The sequence below is a fragment of the Cylas formicarius genome, unplaced genomic scaffold, assembly GCF_029955315.1.
Source record: "Cylas formicarius isolate icCylForm1 unplaced genomic scaffold, icCylForm1.1 PGA_scaffold_4__25_contigs__length_36172078, whole genome shotgun sequence".
NCBI lineage: Eukaryota > Metazoa > Arthropoda > Insecta > Coleoptera > Brentidae > Cylas > Cylas formicarius.
The window spans coordinates 33,983,628-34,004,782 of record NW_026844334.1 but is presented as its reverse complement, the minus strand read 5'-3'; the positions used below and the strand labels follow the sequence as shown (position 1 = coordinate 34,004,782).

At 33.8% G+C, this 21,155-nt stretch overlaps 1 protein-coding gene across 4 annotated transcripts in view; it reads right to left on the bottom strand.

Annotated features, from left to right (window-relative positions):
* LOC132701000 (serine protease nudel-like) overlaps positions 1 to 21,155 on the bottom strand; it is a 181,079-nt gene that overhangs the window by 59,115 nt on the left and 100,809 nt on the right. For all 4 annotated transcript variants that reach the window (XM_060668606.1, XM_060668607.1, XM_060668608.1 and 1 more), the window contains 3 exons: positions 4,467 to 6,216; positions 1,176 to 1,402; positions 833 to 1,121 (listed from right to left, as the gene is read on the bottom strand). In XM_060668606.1, coding sequence (XP_060524589.1) covers positions 833 to 1,121; positions 1,176 to 1,402; positions 4,467 to 6,216 — 2,266 coding nt within the window. The remainder of the gene's footprint in view (positions 1 to 832; positions 1,122 to 1,175; positions 1,403 to 4,466; positions 6,217 to 21,155) is intronic.

Below are 21,155 nucleotides of genomic sequence, written 5' to 3'. Positions count from 1 at the left end.
AACTTTGTTGTGGTGAAATGTACTTTGTAGCCGAACGCCGAATTGCAGGATATAAAGTGTTGGGTCGGATGTTGATGTGACGATGCAATGTCTCATTTTATGTTAAGAAGAATATCTAAAAATAGCAGATTATTCTATAATTCTAACTCAATGAATTTCACATGATTAAGAAAATTCAGTAGGCATTTTTGACCATGAAACTGTTGATGGCTTTCTTGTCATAAGTCTTCACAAATATATTTGCGATGACTGGAGATTATGGAGAACCCAACATTCCAGGAATACTTTACTTAAGTAAAAGGGGGCATGATTAAGAAAATTCAGTAGGCATTTTTGACCATGAGGCCAAATAACAAAAGTATCATCTGCATAACTCGGGTTTTATATGGAAACTGTTGATGGCTTTCTTGTCATAAGTCTTCATAAATATATTTGCGATGACTGGAGATTATGGAGAACCCAACATTCCAGGAATACTTTACTTAAGTAAAGGGGGACTGTTCGTCGAAACTAGTCATAATATCGTTTGTTGTTCAATTAATTGAAACGAACGAAATTTTTTTCCCTGTCACTAGTTTTAATATAGAAGCTAGATATTTTGCTCGGGATTAGGTTGGGAAACCAATGGTGCTAACAATAGATCGAAAGGGTAGTCCTAGTTTGTGAGCCTTAAAGAGTAGTGGCGAGGAAGTTGTGAAACCTGACAGATGTTTTTGACGGATTCTAATAGCAGATTTAAGTCGACGATAGGATTCATTTCCTTTTAAAATTACTACGACCGGCATAGATTATAGATTTTAGAGGCTTTCGAATACTAGAACTAGAAACTCACACCATGCTTGGACCCGCTTCAATTTGGCACACCTCCGCCGCCCACCGTTCCGTGCCGAAACACGTTGGGTACCATTTTCCTTTGTAATTCCTGTGCAGAAAGCCTATAGAATTTGAAATTTGGTTCTGCGCAAAACTACCAATGCTGTCGAGTAAAATGGAGCATTCAGCCTCATCTTTCCCCGTTATCTCGCACTGTTTAATATTGTCGCATCTCTGACTTATAGGTATACAAGTGCTTCGTCTGAATCTCGACCAATCATCGCAACTGAACTCGTCTTCCTTACAACCTGGGAACGTGACCGTTTTAAAGCAAATTTTCAAAATTTCATGATAAAACTTACCAAAGCATGCCGTTTCGTCTTCGCAGTTCGGACAGTCGCAATATCCATCACAAATACGTACTTTTCCAATTCTGTTTTTGCAGCTGCAGAAAAGTTCGTCGCTTGCATCGTCGCAGTGCACCTCGTTGTCACAAATATGGTAGGTTTTTATGCACTTTAAATTATCTGCACAGCTTTGTTCGCCTACCGGACATATCAAAGCCGGTTCCCTTATGTTTATATTATCGCTAAATAGGAAGGAAACCAATTAACAAATCATTGTGACTACAGAAATTGTCAGTACCGGGTGAGTCAACAGATTTTCTTCAACCTGTTAATTCTGTAAAAATGGAGTATTCTCTTTACTTTTTACTTTACTTTACAAAAAGAATAACAACAAGTTATGGACAAAGTCAAATAATCAATCAGCATTCGTCGTCAGAAATTGTTGAAAATTAATTAAATAAGTTTTTCGAAATTTTCAATTAAATGAAATACTTTTATTTTAATATATGTTCAGCCCGGTTCGAGAAATGAATTCTTCGTTAAAGTAAAGTAAGTATGTATGGAATAGTCGGTAATATCGATTTTATTATAATTTTAAAGCAGGTGGCTCCATCTCTAAGGTATTAGGACGCTTGTCAAAATTTTAGACTGCTGGCATGAAATAGTAAGGGATAAGTCGCCAATGCCAAAAATAGTAACCTCCAATGATTTTCATGTATTTGCAGTTTAAACGCATTTTTAAAAGCATGATAACCATTTCCTTAGATATTTTCCATAATATAAAATAGGTAACTTACTTTGTTTACATTTTATGTAGCGTGTATCATGAAATATGCTATATCACCCGCCCTATTGCTATTTCATATTACCGCATTAGTATAAAGTAAGGGATGTTTTTTATTTCCACAAATAATAACTACTCCCTTTTATAGAAAGCGGAAACAATGGAGTTAGAAAGATATGGAAAACACAATTGAATCAATTAGGAACAAAAATATGGATTATTTGGCAGCACCAAAAAAAATCCAAACACAATACTTGTCCGCCTCTGTAACACCGAAAGACTTCAATTGTTAGTAACACGAAGCTGGATAAAAAACCAATTTTGTCAGAAGAGTTAGAAGGGGAACTAGTTCGATACTTACTTATAATGGATCAGTTTTTTTGTGTCAAGAAGGGATTTTAACTTGCTAAGCGCATCCACTCTCCCTTTTATGTGAAAGTGTATGAGTCGGGTTTGTCTACTATCAAGATGTCCAGAAGTGGAATTAGAAGTAAACGACAAATTGGTGCTGCTACTTCGTCAGCAGAAAGTTTGTGTCCGGCAAGTGATTTTGTGCCCTCTTGAGTATCTTTCCACGCAAAAAAGCCGGTCACCATCCAGGATCGCTGTTTGTTTTTCACCCATCCGGGTGGATTCAAACAGATTTATATGCAAAATGGTTTGACCACTTCCTAGAAAAAGCCAAACCGTCAGCAAACAGCTGATATAGATGGCCACATACGAGAATCTAAAATCTTCATGACAACCAAAAAGTAGGCACTAACCCATTATGATATTTGACAGTTATTTGGTAGGGTCTATCTTAAAGTACAATATGGAGAAAGAGCTGTTAAAAGGTTTAGTGCCACTGGGGTCTATCCTTTAAGAGAAAATATTTTCACAGGCGAAGAATTTGCGGTCGAAATGCAAAAAGAAAATCAAAATTTGCCGAACGATAATACACGTCCCTTGTCAGAACTAACAAAGAAGCCGGAAAATCGGGGAAGAAAGTGTAGGTGTTAGCGTAAGCTATAAGCGTAAAGTCACGAAAAAAAAGTACCCTCTGATTCATAATCTGAACTACCATGGTTCCTGGAAGATCTGCTATTAAGACAAGTTTTGCTCAAGTCAAAGTAGAGACATATGGGTGCAAGGCACAATCTAAAACAAATGGGCTCACGATGGTTGTACCAGTGCAGAAAAAGATGTTTTTTTTGCGATTTTTGCAGTTTTTAGATAAATACTTTTTGCCTGATATTTAAATATTTGTTGTGTATGATAAGTCTATTCCATATTACCCGATAGGACTATTCCACATTACCCTCCACTTAAAATTTTTGAACAAAAATGCGTATTTTATAAATATTTTTGTAAAATTACTTGATATATTTTAGTATTTAATTTAATACCTGTTACTCTTTGGAGATAATTATAACTATTTATTAGTATAATCTTGCAAATTTAAATACTTTGGTTTTGATATTATCACTATAAAAATAATTGGTATTTCCGACTTTGCTCCAATGATTTTCCAATTTTTTTATTTAAAACAAAGCTGCAATAAGTCTTTATTATAGTCATATTTTAATTCTGAAAGACCTGAAATTTTGACTATATTTAAAAATTGTCTCATAAAGTATTACAGTATTACATTAAAGTATTGTTTTGAAATGAATGCATTTCAAAACAGTATCAAAGCCCATAAAGGAGTCGTGGACTATGAAAGCAAAACACAATCGATAAAGTAGAGGCCTTTGAAATTTGGACTTACCAACGCTTACTAAGAGTGTCTTAGATAGGCGGGGTAACTAATAAGAAAAATGTTAAAAAGAGTTCGTAGGTCGAGAATTATTAATGACTATTAAATTTTAACTTGGGCACATCTTTAGATACTACAGATACCAGTTGCTGCAACTAATTTTAGAGAGGAAAATAAGAGGTCGAAGAGGAATTGTAAGAAATCAGAAGTCATGGGCGAGGAATATTAGACAGTGACAGTTTAGAGCTTACATAGCTTATATTGAATGAGAACCAAAAAAATTGTATACCATTAGTTTTCTTACAGCAATTTGACACTAGAACTAAAGGATTTTTAAAATCTTCTGTGTATTATTCAGTTCTTTATGCCAAATCATCATAAAGAGCTACAAGATTAAACCGCGCGTTTAAATGACAAAAATGCGCTTTTCACTATAGACCGGGTGGCTGCTTACAGTCAACTCTTCAATGTTTGGTGGTTAAATTTGAGAGAACTGGTTCCGTAATGCATCATCCAATGCAAGGTGTAATTGAAACATGGGAGTGGCGTAGCAATAATCTCGAGAAATTGTAACTTAATTTAAAATGTCTGCCGCAATTCTTATTTCCTACGAGCTCGAAGGGTCACAAGAATCGCCTGACCACTGGTAATGTACGGGTGCCTAATATATAGCTCACATGAATTGAGCGAAGGCGAAACTCATGTACCACAAGACCGGACCCGTCGGCTAAGCATGGGTATCCCGACAGAAAGGCCTCTGGTCCTCCAGGCGATGATAACCTACCCAGTGTTTTGACTTTGTGAATTTTCCAACAAAGTCTGCAAATTGGAAGCATCTCTTCGTATTTCTACACCAGTGACTCCAGCAATATTGTTTGTAGGTGTTGGAATAGGGTTACATAAATAAAACTGTCCACCGGGCGCGCTTGCTTGTACTGGACTATTATAGGCAGTGTACTGAGATTGTACCGCATTTGTATACGCTCCATATTGAACCTGCTGACTCAAAGGTGGAGCATAATTCTGGATAATCGGTTGTGGCATATTATACAACATCGGAGGGTTGAGAACGTACATGGGATGTTGTTGCGTTTTCGGTTGGCTGACTGGTAAAATTTTCAGATAACTACTATCTTGTGGCATTCCTATTTTAACCGGCGGCATATACGGCGAAAAATATGGATAAAAGCATGGGTTGATATAAGACTGTTGATTAGATTGTATGTCTTCGCTGCCAGTCGCGAAACCGTCTAACTTGGTCTTTGGCTGAAAATTGTCTTGCTGAGCATTTGCACGTAGTAAATGACCATTGTTAGTGGTATCCTCATTTGGAGCAATCGTGGGATATTGCGTACCCATAACTGCATCTTCTAATAATTTCTCGGTAGTTGATGAATCTTGAATCACTATTCTTGATCTGTCTTGCAATTTATCCCCCACATTATTTAAATTTATTACTTTTGTCCCATTAGATGCGACTACAGTTGTTAGACCTTTCTGTACTTTCTCATTTCTTCTGAAAATGTGATCAAGGAGGTCAATTAAAAAATTGGAAGTCATTTTACCGTCATGCGTGATAGCATCCCTTGTAATATTAAAATTTATTCTGGATTCATCAGATTTTGCCCTTGGAAAATGTTTTATCGAACCTGTGTCTCCATTAGCGCTCGTAACTGGTTCGTCGGCCTTAGCTTTCAGAGTATATACTTTTTGGCTCTCGGAGAGAGTTGGCATATCATCATGAAGATTTTCTCTGGTCAAAATCGGGAACTTCTCCTCCACTATCCCTTCGGCATATTGATGAATTGCGTTACTTCCAGGCTCTACGTAAGGACTGTTGGTGATATGCTCTACAATTTCCCTTTGAACATAATCCGGCAGATCGAGGAAAGGTGGAATATTCGGATCCAGAGAAGATTGGAGTCCGTTTTTTTCTTCGAAAAATTGCATTTGATTATTAAACTCATTGTTAACGGAACCCAAAACTTCGTATTCATCTGCAGGACGATCATCAAATGCATTGTGATTGGGATTGTCAAAATAATTCTGATGTGGACCGTCATAATGGTAGATGTTCCAATGCGTGTCAATCGTACTGAAATCGGGGGTTAATTGTTTTTCATAATAATCAATATCAGGATTTCCATATTGCCCTTCGTGATCGAAGACGCTTTGATATTCATTTATTGGAGGGAAATTTTCTGGATACGAATATTGAACTAGCCGCTTTTTTCTGTACTGCGTTTTGGATGCTCGTAGATTTGCTACCATGTCTTGAATGATACAGTATTCAAATAATCCGCCGTTCATTCCGTAAAATGGGGTGCCGCCTATAATTTGGCAACACTCCATTAACGTCTTAACATTTCGACAGGCCGGTGGTCTGTTTTCATATAATTCATGGAAGAAAAGCTTGGCATCGTAATCGTTTCTTTTCGTTTCAATGATACTCTTGTCTTCTACTTCGTCCTGGTTCAATATTCTGGAGTTATTGAGATATGTTTTCAAGGGCGGGATCGAAAATATTTGGTATTCTGGAACAGAAAATATTTTCGATTAATTTGATTTTTTTTTCTGAATATACAGGGTGGTCCAAATTCGAGGGGCCTTTTTTAAGCGTCGATCTCTCTATTTTACCCGTTTTGTCTTAGCGCCTTTAGTTCCCGAGATATCACACAAAGTTATATTTCTTTAAACGCCATACCCCCAATTTTTCTAAAAAATCAGTTTTCTAATAAAATATCGAACGTATTTTTGTAGATGTCGTTTTAACTTCAAAAATATTTTTGAGCTAGGCTGCCTTCTTTCCGGATATCTCTGGAAATATAGATCTAATGCCGTCTGTCGATTTTCGTTACTTTCAATATATCATTTTATCAAGTGAAACATTTTTTATAGCTTGACGAAGGCGTCACTTTTGACACTTGGGCTTCTGTATCATGGCAATTGTTTTTATCTGATCATAGCTACCTAGATAGATACCGTAAAACTGTATAGGTCAGAGTTAAGCACAGCCGACTAAGGTAATTATTAAAAATTGTAGATATCTTTTTAACTACTTAATAAAAAGGTGTATAGCACATCGTTTGACCGGAAATTTTATTAGAAAACCAATTAAAAAATGTAACTTTGTGGTATATCTTGTGAACTAAAGGCTTTAAGACAAAATCAGTGAAACAGGTAGATTTGTCCTTAAAAAATGTCCTTAGAAACATGTTTTTAATAAAAATCATTATCTTTACAAATAAAAAATGTATAGAGGGTTTTTAGAAATAATCACCCTGTAGTCCAGAAACGCTTTGACATATCATGATGCGGTTTTCAGTTTTCGATTTCTCTCGAAAATCGAGCCCGTAACATGCATATTAATTTTGGGATAACTATGCTGCAAATGCTTAAAGCCATAGAGTCCCCGCGAATTGGACCACCCTGTACATGGTGTCCCCAATTCGTAGGGGACAATTGTGATCTGGGAAACCGTAAGGGATATGAACTCGATTAAACCGAAAATAGGCAATTTCTTCTGTATTTTTTCCTGAACATTATAAAAAAAATGAAATCAAATGACACTTTCTCATTGCACGTTTTTGCAAACAGTCTTGATATAGTTGTTAATTAATTATTAAAGTGTCAGTTACTTTTTACTCTTATTTGTAATTACAAATTACAGACTTTGTAGTATAAAAGATGTTTTAAAGCGTGGAAAAACTAGATATTTTACGTACTTATTGCAAATCACTCAGAAATTCCAGAATTGAGTAAACGGTACCTTAATTAATATCCCCAGAGAGTGCAACCGCATCTAAAGTTATTTACAAAATCGGAATTCGGCAATTTTCGCAAACCGAGAAATGGGTATGATCGCCGATTTGATCCTAATGAAGAAGAAAATATTATAAAAATAGTAGCATTTTTTTATTTTGTTAATTACCTTAAATTAAATAATACACCTCAAGAATCAAACAATTTGAAAATGAACTGTAAATTCTGAGAATGCGAATATAGAGGACATTACATTTAGTCCAAAGATAATACTACAAAATCCATTTGTTGATATTAGGAGGCTAGAATTGTGTATTTGGAACCAACATCAGCTTTAAAGACATGATAACTTCTTATTAAATGCAATTTGGATCGTTGAATGTAGTTTTACAATTTACGGGTTATTTAATAAGTATCCATAAGTATAAGGTCCATCGAGAATCCGCTGCAAAATCCAGAATATCTATGTACGTATGTATGAGAGTAGGTTAACGTAACGGAAAAAAATGAAATGACTTTTGGTTTTTCCCTGGTATCTCCGAAACGAATCAGAATTTTCTTGATTTTGAAACTTTACCTCCATTTGACCGACTTCCTATCTCGTATGGACATTGGAGATCCCAAGGGTCCACCTCGAATTTGAGACAACCTGTATATTATGTGATAAAGTTCGTAGGTTTGTTTGACGACTTTAAACCAAAAATTAGCGATTTTTGAAGTTAAAGGAACGTTTACATATTTTTCTAATTTACTAAAAACAGTAAATTGTAATAAACGTATAATTATATCCAAAGCAATAAACAAGTCTGGTATTTGGACACTTGCCTACATATATACATTTTTTTTTTGCTTTCTATAATTTAATCGTTGTGTCAAAGTGTCGACAATAATAAAATAATGATAATTACTTAAAATTACACACAGACCTATATACAATGTGACACGTTTTGAACGGTTCATCCTTGTTAAATCTTTGTTTATGTTGGGTAGATTTCTCAAAATTGTACCAAAACCTTAACAAATTAGATTTTGCAAAAATAAATTGCTAACGAATTATTATTCAGGGGTACTTGGAACACCTTTGATTCAACTCGCAAGGCGTAAGCTCTATTACCCACCTCTATACGGTCTTACAATTTCCACTACATTTTTTATAGGCTGTTTATTTAACCTTAGATGCTTTAAAAATAATTTATCGGACATGTCTAAAGCGGTTTCAAATCTATAAACTTTTCGGAGTATTTGTCTTAATTCGTGTAATCCTGGATTGTGGATGGCAAATATAATGTCAGTTCATCATCTTGAGCCATTTTTTAAAGTGGCTAAAGTGGACATTGGAGAAATCCCCAGGAGAATATCTTTTTTAAACTCCGCAGCAGCTTCACGAAAAGATCACCCACCATCTCCAACTAGACGTAAAATTGCCTTTTTTTCCAAATTAACCATTGTTTTTTTCTACACAAAATTAAAATATGTTTGAAGAAAAATCCTTTTAATATATATCCTTATAAAAACTTTGATTACAGTTTGATTTTGATATTTTTTTATTTGATAGATACAGGGTGCCCAAATTATTGCGGGCGCCTCTGTTGAAACTCGTGTAAAACATTTGATTATGGCTCAATTCTGATAATTCTTTTTTTTTTTTGGTAGATTTTACTGAAAGACACTAACGATTTTTTAAATAGCGATTCCCCATAAACTAAAAATACTTTTAGGTCCACAAACCATCTGTGAAAATATAATAATAAAAAAATTCATAGAATTTATTCGAAAGCGCCAAGCGTAGATACACATAATTCTAAAGAAAAGAAAAGAGAAGAAATGGAGGGGGAAGGAAAGGAGAGGAAAGGGGCACATGTTTTGTAGAAGAGCTTAATATTAGTGCGTATGTAACAACTGCTTTTGAAATTATTCCTAAACGTCGAGTTGGACTGATTAATTTCAAAATTAGTAATAGAGTTAATGCAAATGGCTATATTATAGGAATATGATCTTTTAAATAATTCTTTGCGGTGACGGGGTATAACTAGTCGGTGTCCTCCACGCAGATTCAAATTGTGTATTGATATGTTAAGAGTAATTTTTCTGTAAAGATAAAAAGGTCATTTTGTTTTAAGGATGTTGGAATAAAGGAAACTCATTCGTAATTTGCATCGAAGGTGCATATTAAGCCAACCCGACGCAGCAAGGTACGGGGAGATATGATCTCTCCTCCTTACCCCATAAATTAGCCTTAGACAGGAGTTTTGAACCTTCTGGACACGGTAACGATCGGACGCATCCAGGCACGGTCCGTACACAGCTCGGCAGTGATTAAATTGTGACAGAACAAGTGATTCACACAACAACTTACGAGTTCCCTGACAAAGTACATGTCTACTGCCATAAATTAATTTTAAATTAGCATAGGCAACCCTTAGTTTATTAGTAATATGTTCTCTGAAACGCAACTGCGAATCAAGAGTGAGACCCAAGCTTTTGCATGACTCAGAGAGTGGCAATTTTATGTTATTAAGTTTAATTGTTATGTTATACTTTGCATGGGTTAAATGATTATCATTTCCAAAGAGTATTACTGAAGATTTATTAGGGTTAAGCTTTAGGAGGTGATCTGTTGCAATGCTAAAAAAATTTGATAAATCAGTATTGATGACGGTATCTATTTCTTGAGGAAAAAATGAGTAGTAAATTTGAGTGTCATCCGCATAAAAATAACAGTTGCATTGGTGGAGGGCCCCAATGAAGTTAAAAGAAAAAATAGTGTACAACAAGGACCAAGAATGCTGCCCTGTGGAACACCTATGCGAACACCTAGGAACGATGACTGCTGCTGATTGTAGACAACCCGTTGTGTCCGACCTGACAAAAAGGAACACAGAAACTTTCGAACACCTTCGGAGAAACCAACGTAATGGAGAATGGCCAAGAGAATTGAATGATTTATCATATCAAATGCCTTACTGAAATCCAACGATATTAAAGCCGTTATCTTTCCATAGTCAGTCGCTCTAAAAATGTCATCAGTAATGTCCAGCATGGCACTCTCACAACTGCGATTAGGTCTAAAACCAGACTGTTTCTCTGGAAGAATATGAATAGAATTTAAAAAGTTTACCATTTGATCGTTTATAATTCTTTCAAGTATTTTAGATAGAACAGGCAATATGCTAATTGACCGCAGGTGACTAAATTCGCTTGGATTGTTTATTTTCGGTAAGGGGATGACTTGTGCCCGCTTCCATGTTGACGGAAAGTACGAATTTAAGATACACTCATTTATTATATGCGTAATGTATGGGGCAATATATGGACAGCAAAGAAGTATTAATGATATATTTATATCATCATGGCCCGCAGCTTTAGATTTTATATTTTTCAGAATGTTGAGAATCTCATCTTCCGTGGACAATACAAAGTCAAAGTGATCCGTTCTGTCATTTAACCTATTACTATAATAAAAATTCAGCAGTTCTTGATTGAGACTATCATTATTTTCCACACTGTTTATAAAAAAATTATTAATTTGATCGACATTCTCTAAGTGACTTGGCAAAGTACCCCTGTTACATTTTACAACATTAAGTTCGTTAGTTCGTTCCATTTATCTTTTGCATTACCATGACAAAACTTAGTTCTTAAATAAGCTTTTTTCTCTGATCTAATGGCCGAATTTGTATAATTACGTAATTGTTTGTAATACTCGTAATATGCTGGAAGTTTAGTCAGTTTAAATTTTTTTAGCGCTTTATTTCTCAGCTTTTGTAGCAGTTTTATGTTTTCTGTTATCCAAGGCGCATAGTTATAGTTTTTATTCTTCCTAAAGAGTTTTAACGGCGCGTGCTTATTAAATAGTTCCAATATGCAAGTATTTAAGAGGTTTAGCTTTTCTTCAATGTCACCAAAATAAAGTAAGTTATTTAACTAAATCTAGTAGACCCCTTTTAAACTCCTGAAGATGAATGGTTTTTAATGATCTATAATAAAAACTTACAGGTTCATTATTTGGCAAGTCTAGACTGAATTTTATGTATGTCAAAAAGTGATCAGCGATGTTATTGTCGACAACCCCTACATCAGACACGTTTTTTAGGTTGGTAAATATTAAATCTAAGAGCGACATAGAATTTAATGCAATGCGGGTAGGTTCTTGTATATATTGGTCCATATTGAAAGTAGAAAACACAGAAATTAATCTAGTTCCAAGATCAGTATTTAAATTAAGCATATTGATATTGAAGTCACCAAAGCATATTAAGTTATTATAGTCCGAGTATATAGTAAACCAGGATTCCTCAACGGTATTGTGATACGTTAGTATTAGGTGGCCTGTAAACAGTACCCACCATAAAGGTTCGATTATTTAACAGTACTTTAACCCATATGTATTCAATATCCTCAAGACAAGCAGAGGCCAAAACTTCACACCTTAAATTATTTTTAACGTACACTCCCACACCGCCTCCGCGCCTATTCAGACGATTGTGATGCAGAAAATTATAATTCGGAATGCCTACCATCTGAGCAACCCCCGCACCCAGCCACGTTTCAGATACACCAACGATATCATAATTGTTACTCAATAATTGGCTTAGAAAAGAGTCAAAATTGGCCAGCAAGGACCTTACATTAACATGTGCGGCATAAAAATTAAGATCCATTGAGAACTAAAGGAGGGAAGGTTAGGAAGGAAGGAAATAGTTATCAAATTCAAACAATCAGTGGAAAGTACGAGGGTACCAAAACTAATAAAGTTGGTGCTGCATGTAACCTAAAGTTAATTTGAAGTTCGTGTATTATACAGAAACATATAAATACTGAAAAAAGCCTGTATCGTACATGTGGCATATGTGACATACCTAAATTACAATATATAAAAACTATTCTTCGAAAAGTATATTATAATTGACTAATCTCATGGTGGTAAAGTATTTACTAACAACCTGAGAAATGTGAGGTTAACACTGCTTATCACTAAGATTAATAACGAAGAAAAAAAAGCAAGCTGTTATAATTTGATTCACAATTAATTTCTGTAAAGTTGGAAAGAAAAAAATAGCTGTGAAGTGAGGTGAAACGTAGCTACATACAGTTATTTCTTGATCTGGTCGGTGATTTGGTATATGTCGTCCTCATCCTGAACACGATACACTCCACCACGGCATTTAATGTAAATATTGCCGTTAAGACACCACACGCTTTTTTCGGAAAATTTTTTAACCGCCACTTTAAATAGGTGCAACCGTGATTGGGCAAGGTCCTCCTTAACTACGATGCCAGAGTTTTTAAGTGCTTTACGATGTTTTAACACCATTGCACGAGCGTCAGCACTATGGAACTGAATTAAAATAGCCGGCGGCTTGTTTACTATCGGATTTTTAGCTCTATACTACTCTATAGCAGTTTTTTATATCATTGTTGTCAATAGTAATGTTCATCTTTTGTTGAAATACTTTCTTTACGGTGTTCAAAATATTCTCATCCTTTTCGAAATGGACACCGAAAAGACGAATATTCTGATTGCGGCTATGTTGGACACTTCGCTTTCAACCCTCTCTATTTTTGACACAATTTTTTCTTCGAGTTTGGGAAGTAGAGAGCCAATAAATCGGTCTTGAAAATCGTCACCAAGAATTGTAGCGGTAATTTGATCCGCAACAATCTTCCGAATATCCTCAATATCATTCCTTAACAGTACCATTGTATAGGTTAGGTGTACAGCAACCGCACGGTAAACAAAACACTTATGCCCTCACGATAGAAATGACAAAGCAACTTCCACCACTGTGCTTCAGAAGAAAGCAACACTGATTTAGTAGCGAAATTGAATTTTTCAGTATAAATCAAGAAAATTTGAGGACACACAGCACACCGATACCTTCTACTCCAGCGCCATCTATATTAGATTACTTTCAAGAATTTTAGTTTTATCGAATACAATTTTTATGTCCGGTTTCGTGATTGTGTTCGGCAACTGCTGATGAGTGTATTTGTCTTAGTTTTAAGGCTCTTTCATGTTCTTTGAGCCTAGTTGATATTTTTCGTCCGGTCTCTCCAATGTCTTCTTTGCCATATAAGCATAGAATGTTGTAAACTCCTGGCATCTCAAAAGAAATTTTGTCTTTCACGGATCGAAGACGTTTAGATGTTTTTGGACAATCTCTTAACATCTTCAATCCGAAAGTCTATAGAAATCTATAAACCTGACAATCTTAACCGCGACTCAGGTCTTTACCTGTCACCATTATGGGAATCAGTCATCCGAGACGCTGTTTATGACCCTCATTTAGCTTCGCCCCCCAAAAACAGTATAAAGCAGGTACAGAATAAAATACGAGCCGGTTTCAGTCAAGCTCTGAAGAAGCCAACAGGATGATTGGCGAAACGTCAGCAAGTTCAACTCAGCAAAAACCGACCCAGGAGGAATCCAGAAGTTTAATAAAAAGTGTTATAGTAGTCTGTGGAAGTTTGTTTGAAAAAAAACTAAGGTGTTTGAACCAAATAGCTCGAATCACACATGTCTAGTTTCTAGTTTAAAATTCATAAACTGATCGAATTACAGCCAGGATGTTAATAGTTTGTCCACACAGTTAATAGATAAGTATGTAAGTCAATGTTTTCTTTGTCCAACAATGACCTTAGAACAATGTGCAACCAACTTTCAGCCATAGAAACGATTTATGTTGTCAATCATCTCTTTAAAGTTGTACAGAATCATGAAAAGGCGTTATAAAGTTCAGAATAGAAAAAGATTCTTATAATTACTTTGTAAGGTTATCTAAAAATAAGTCTAAAGACATCTGGAGACTAATAAACTATGGAAAGAATTTGAAGCCTCAGAATAACATCGATGCCGGCGAAATTATTTTTTTGTTGAAACTTGATCCATTAGAACAAAATTCAATTATACTATAAACAGAATATTTCATTTTTCTGTTGCCAAAAAAAGTATTCTATAAATTCATTGAAGCATTCTTCACGTTATGATTATTTTTAACTAAACAGTAGATTATTAAAAACATATGCACTTTTCTGATAAAACATTTTACTATTTTATTTAATGAATCGATTTGGACTGGAGTTGTACCCGACCATTTGAAAATATCGAGAATAAAAAAGGTAATTCCAATAATGGTGGTATCTACCACCCTATCTCCATTGTACCCCTATTTGGAAAGATATTCGAAATTTTGTTAAAAAAAGACTTGTTGAATATTTTAATTCACTATTACCAATTTGGTCTTCGATTCGAAGCCGTATGCAAAGTGATGAAAGACATAGTCATAGACATAAACATAGTCGGGACGGCTTGAGTAGGGTTATTTGACACAGTGTGATTGGAGTCAAACTATTGGATCGTATTTAGCATGCAGAAAACAATGTGTTAGTTCCAAGGAAAGATATATCAACCTTAAAATGTCTAGGATTTGGAGTGCCTCAAGGCTCAGTTTTGGGGTCATTTAGTAATATTTTTGTTAGTGTTGGTTAGTTTAGTTAGTTTAGTTATCCGGTGGCATAAGCTTCGGGAAAACCTTTCAAGAATTAAGTGTGAATAGGGCTACTCTTGAATATTCAGGGAACAATTAGTTTTAAACAAACTGAACCTTGAAAAGACCCAATACTGGACGATTTCAACTAATAAAACTATTACGAATCTTAATTCAGGTAAACTGTTTGGTGTTAACATAACATACTAGTGGACTATTCGTTCTGAGACGACTAAGGTATACCTAATTACCTACAGAAGTATCTAATCACATCTACCTATCTAATTATATGATCATGCTCTATTGCATTTTCATTTAGGTTATGGCGCCGTGCTGTGGCGTAGTTCTTCGTCTTTGTGAGTTTAAATGGCAAAAAAGTAATAAGAACTATTGCTGGAATTATCCATAGTGATCATTATCAGTTATGCCATGTTTGGTTGAATCAACAGCTGCTTCAAATTCATATATTCATAATTATCATAGCAGATTTGGCCACAATTTATTAAAAATTTGTCATATATTCAGTGTGCCTTCATTTTGACTGTTTCTGCCTTATCGTTGAATTTGAAGATAAAGTCAAAACTCAGATCTCTTCATAGTTCTAAAGTTTTATAAATTTGTTAGTTTTAGTTTTAATTTGTTTGTTGTTATTGTGATTGGTTAATTGTTTTTTGTGATATTTTTGTTGTGAAATTTTAACTTGTCAAACGTAGTCACCAAAAAACTAAACTAATTTGAAGCAATGGGTAAAAACGCCAATTTTTGACAATGCGGACGAATTTTTCTAAGAAGTTGCGTTTGAGTTTTAATTATTTGCATACATATTTATTAGTTTTTTATTGTATGTTATAAAGGCTAAGTCAAAAAGCGCCCTTTGGTTGCGTCAACTATTTTTTGAACTTCATCATTTAATTTCAAAGTTGTTCGTTTTTTAAATAATACAGGCATAACAATTATAATTGCGGCTGAGATAGCAATTATAATTATATAGAAATTATTCCGTGATGTTACTGTTTTATATATAGATGGCTCCATCTCGCGGAACTGTGGTACGACTTAGATGGCAGAACGCTGTTCCGCTGGACAAGAATCGCCGACCTCTCATGCGAAACGTGGAATATAGATGACAACACTGCTTCCAATTTAATTATTTATACGTTATTGCTTTAAAAAATCTAAATTAGATTATACCCAAAAAATGTAGATCCAAGTTTCTTGTGGCGATAAGGATATTTTTTGTGTTCAATGAATAAAAATAACGTTAACTTTAATAAATAAATACGGTCAGTCTCCTTATGGTAAATATTTTTTGTTAATCATTTGTTGATCATTAAAGTTTTGCAAGAATGAATTAAATACGAATTATATATTTATATTCCAATAAATTTGCTACTCATGGTTGTTTAGTGTTGACTATGACATTCTGGAAGTGATAAATTTATTGTGAATGAAATCAAGTTTGTGATAAATTTACTAATTATGTAATTTAATTTGATTACATTAAATTAATTTTTAATTTTGATATTCAAATTTAAATATTAATACGAACTTGGTCATCATTAGTAAGTTAAGTTGCATTGGACTGAATAAATGCACGCATATTTTTTTTTACAAATTTTAAAAGCTCACAGACTGTGCAATGGATGCTCTAGATTCGTGTTTGTACTAACTTGTGGATATCAATTGAACTCTACAGATGTCTCACTTCTGGATGCCATTTTGGAATTCAGCTATGTAGCACTTTTGAAATTGAAATATTGAACTAGACTAGTTATAATTTATATGTACAGTGTGTCCGCTATTCGTTGTCACTGCGGAATATCTCGGTTATGAGTAAAACTGCAGGCTTGCGGTTTGCTGGTGACGGTGTGAAACGAAAGAGGCGCCAACAGAATTTTCTTATTTCATTGAGTTTCTGAGCTACTCCTTAAAAATTACACTATTTGCGACACTCCTCGTATCTCCGTTAATATTTAATAATGGGTGTTTTTTTTCGATGTATAGAACTTTAAGTTGGCATTACTGTTCAAGATGGCCACCGATTTAACAGCTGTCAAGTGATTTATTCTCAGTTTGGTTTAACAATTCATCATGAATAGACTCACGCCCGAACAACGCTTGCAAATAGTGCAATTTTATTTCGAAAATAATGGTTCTGTGCGGAATACGTATCGCGCACTACGTCCATTTTATCGTCGACAAAATCGTCCATCAGAGCAGTTAATTCGATTAACCATGGAACGTTTTCGCACCACGTTTACTCTTATTGATAACTCGCATCCCCAGAGACGCACAGGACTTGGATCTGTGATGATCCACTTTATGGAAGATTTTGTGGAAGGATCTTGGTTTATGTGCTTACAAAATGCAACTCGTGCAAGAATTGAAGCCAAACGATCATCAAGTGAGGCGTAGATTCGTCGAATGGGGACAAAGCGAGATTGCCGTTGTTCCCGATTTTCATAAGCGAATTTTGTTTAGCGATGAAGCGCACTTCTGGTTGCAAAACTGCCGCATTTGGAGCGAAGCTAATCCTCAAGTGTATGTCGAAACACCGTTACATCCAGAAAAACTGACTGTTTGGTGCGCTTTATGGGCTGGAATCATTGGTCCGTACTCCTTCAAAAACGATGATGGCCAGAACGTTACACTCAATGCTGATCGGTATAGAGCTATAATTACTAACTCTTTCATTCCTGAATTGAATAACCATGATTTCCAGGAGATGTGGTTTCAACAAGACGGCGCTTGTGTCCAGTCTTTCTCCAAATGCATTAAGCATATGCTTTGAGCAAGAGAAGCTCTTTAAATTGCTTCACTTGTCCTCCTTTCAAAGATTATCCGAGAATGCCCCGAAAAGAAACTCTTTATTTTCTTTAACTTGCATAAGCTAATGCATTTTTCTATCAGACACCACTTTATTCGATGACATTGTCAAACTAACTAACTTGTCTAAACAAGTTTTATATCGCCATACGCAATAACACATACGAACGTTTACCGATCTTGTGCACCTGTCCTGTTAAGCAGAACAAGAAAATTATGACAATATTGCATTCAATAAAATGGAAGTCAATTTGAGCAGTTTTTTAGCTGAATATTTAGATTTACGTTTTTTTTTCAAGAAATACAATTTTTAAATCAATCTAAATTTAAACTAATTTTGCGAGAGCAAAATAGATAACACGGATACAAGTATTTCTTGAATAAACTTTTTAAGTTAAAATAAGAATACCCAGATTGCAATTAATATTAATGAACTAAAATAATAATATTAATAATTGTGAAATATGTAAAATTAAAGTGTAATATAGTTATTAAATAAAATATTATATAAAATATTTAATAACAAAATTCATAATAATAATAATTTATCGTAAGAAGTCTAATTAAAATATTATAATATTGAATACAGACCTGAAATAATAACAAAGCGTTATATATATTCTGAAAGCCTTTAACGGATGCAATGCAATAACCTAAAATTATGCCCCATTTAAAAGTATACAACTTCATGTCATAATTGAAAAAATAAAAAAAACTGAAAAAAAACGAGTTACTCCTTTGGATTCTAGAAAAAAATCTTTTTTTACTCCCGTCTGTAAAATACCTAATTACATACCGATCTGGCTTGCGGGAAGCGTCACTTTACCACGTCTGTTTCGTTTCCCACGAATCCGAGCCACTTCGGACATTTCCAGTATATTACCGCACAGGTTTGGAAGCAATCGGATGTTTTCGGAGTTATTTCCCGCGCTTTGAATTTTGACGTTTGTCAATTCTGATGGTCATGTCAGTGAATGTATTCCTGTTGTCTTGCGAAAATGTACTCAAAAACTAACGGTCTTTATCAAATTTGATAGACACGGTGTTGCCGAAACAATTGTCATGTCAAAATATATAATTTCGTGAAAATCTGAACTTTTAGTTCTTATTTATTTTGAAAATATTTCATAAATATCTTTAATTCGATCTAATGATATATGAGTAAGATCACGTCAAGTGGACCCCCCATTTACCACTTGATCATAAAAATTTAATCTAAATATATATTTTTTATAAGAACCTATGACGTAAAATTGATCCCCAAAAGGTTTTTTAAAATTTTGATTTTTACATCTTTTTTATAATGAAAATTTTAAGCACAAAAATGGATTAAAAATCAACCGTAATAGATAAATTTATGAAATTTTCATCATCTATGGTCAAATGTCTATACTTTAAGAATATATTAACGACTTAAAATTATTTGTTAATTTTCGTATTATTAACTAACTTTTAAGTTCACAAATGAAATTTTAACTGATTTCTTGGTAAAAAATATTCATGTTTTTTTTATCGGTCACATGCTTTATCCATTTAAGTTTAAGATTCTGGAAGAAAATTTCACTGCTCGTCATTAATTTAAACAAAATGAATTTATTTATGACAGCGCGCCGCGCGCCGAGCGTCTCCAACTACATTGAAGGTTTTATCAGTGATAATTAAAAATAATAATACAAAATATTATTATAAAACAAATTTTATTATTATTTATGTTATGTATGTGATGGCTTAGCAGGGAATGTAAAAAGACAAGCTTATTGTGCTAGTTTCTAACGTGATAAAAACAACCACATAACAACCCCACTTACGTATTTTCAGTGGGCCCAAAGTTCTTTTAAAAAAAATATAAAAAACGATTTGAACGCTTAACTACAATAAAAAATACTCGCCAATTTCATTACTACAAACGATTGGAAAATTTTTCACTAGAATGCAGGCTCGATCCAGAGGATAAAAAAGTATTTATTTAAAAAAAAAAATAAGTTAAAAAAAATAAAAAAATAAATGACGACAAATTTACAATTTAATTATTTAATCTTGTTTAATATTGTTAAAAAAAATAAAGTTTATTAATAATAATTACAATAAAATAACATAAATAATAATACAATTTGTTTTATAATAATATTTTGTATTATTATTTTAAATTATCATTGATAAAACCTTGAATGCAGTTCGAGACGCTTGGCGCCCGGCGCGCTGTCATAAATAAATCCAATTTGTTTAATCTAATGACAAGCAGTATAACATGTGTAAATCATGTGACCCATGAAAAAAACATGATTTTTTTACCAAGAAATCAGTTAAATTTTCATTTGTTAACTTAAAAGTTAGTTAACAATACGAAAATAAACAAATCATTTAAAGTCGTTAATATATTCTTAAAGTATAGACATTTGACCATAGATGCTGAAAATTTCATAAATTTATCTATTACGGTTGATTTTTAATCCATTTTTTAATTAAAAGTGCTTAAAATTTTTATTATTAAAAAAAATGTTGTTAAAATCAAAATTTTAAAAAATCGTTTGAGGGATTCATTTTCCATCATAAGTACTTATAAAAAATATATATAGATTATTTTTTTATGATCAAGTGGTAAATGGGGGATCCACTTGATGTGATCTTACTCAAATGTATCCTAAACTGCGGTGTTCTCAAAAAAATCAGAATTACTGAAATTTCGATTATTCGAAATCATTTTGGCCCACATTATTTCGGATAATCCGGACTGTACTGGAGTGTCTCATTTGAAAATATGCAATTTTATATATTAATTCCAAAAAATAAAAAATCTTATAAAACTATTTACTCTATTGGATTCTACGTAAGAATATCGTTATAGACCTATTTTGATTCCTTCGATGGCTTAAATATTAACGGAGATGTGAGGGGTGTCTCAAATCACGATATTTTCAAAATCGACCTGTTATTCACATCTTTCATTTCAGATATAACGAATGATAACGAATTTCGCATACACTGTATTTACTACGAGCCGTTAATAATAATAATAATAATGACATGATAAAGATTGTTTGGTTAGTAAGTTAAGGTTTAACCAAAATTACATTTAATTTTGTTTTTGGATAGTAACGGTCACCAAATAGCAGTTTTCAAAAACAATTAAATATAATAAAATTGCTAAAACACAACATATTATGATTACGTCCGTCTCAGTTTTAGCTAACAAACTTTGACTTGATGATAATCTGCAACTAGCATTCCATAATCCAACAAAAATATGTTCTTAAAATCCACGAGACAGGCTTTTGGTGGACGTTAAGACTCTAGCTTTCAATTTGATATACGTTCTGTAATTTGTCATGTTATGGTAAAGGTGTTACCAGAACACCCCATTTGACGATTTGGTCCAATTTCAACTCTTAGTGAGTTTA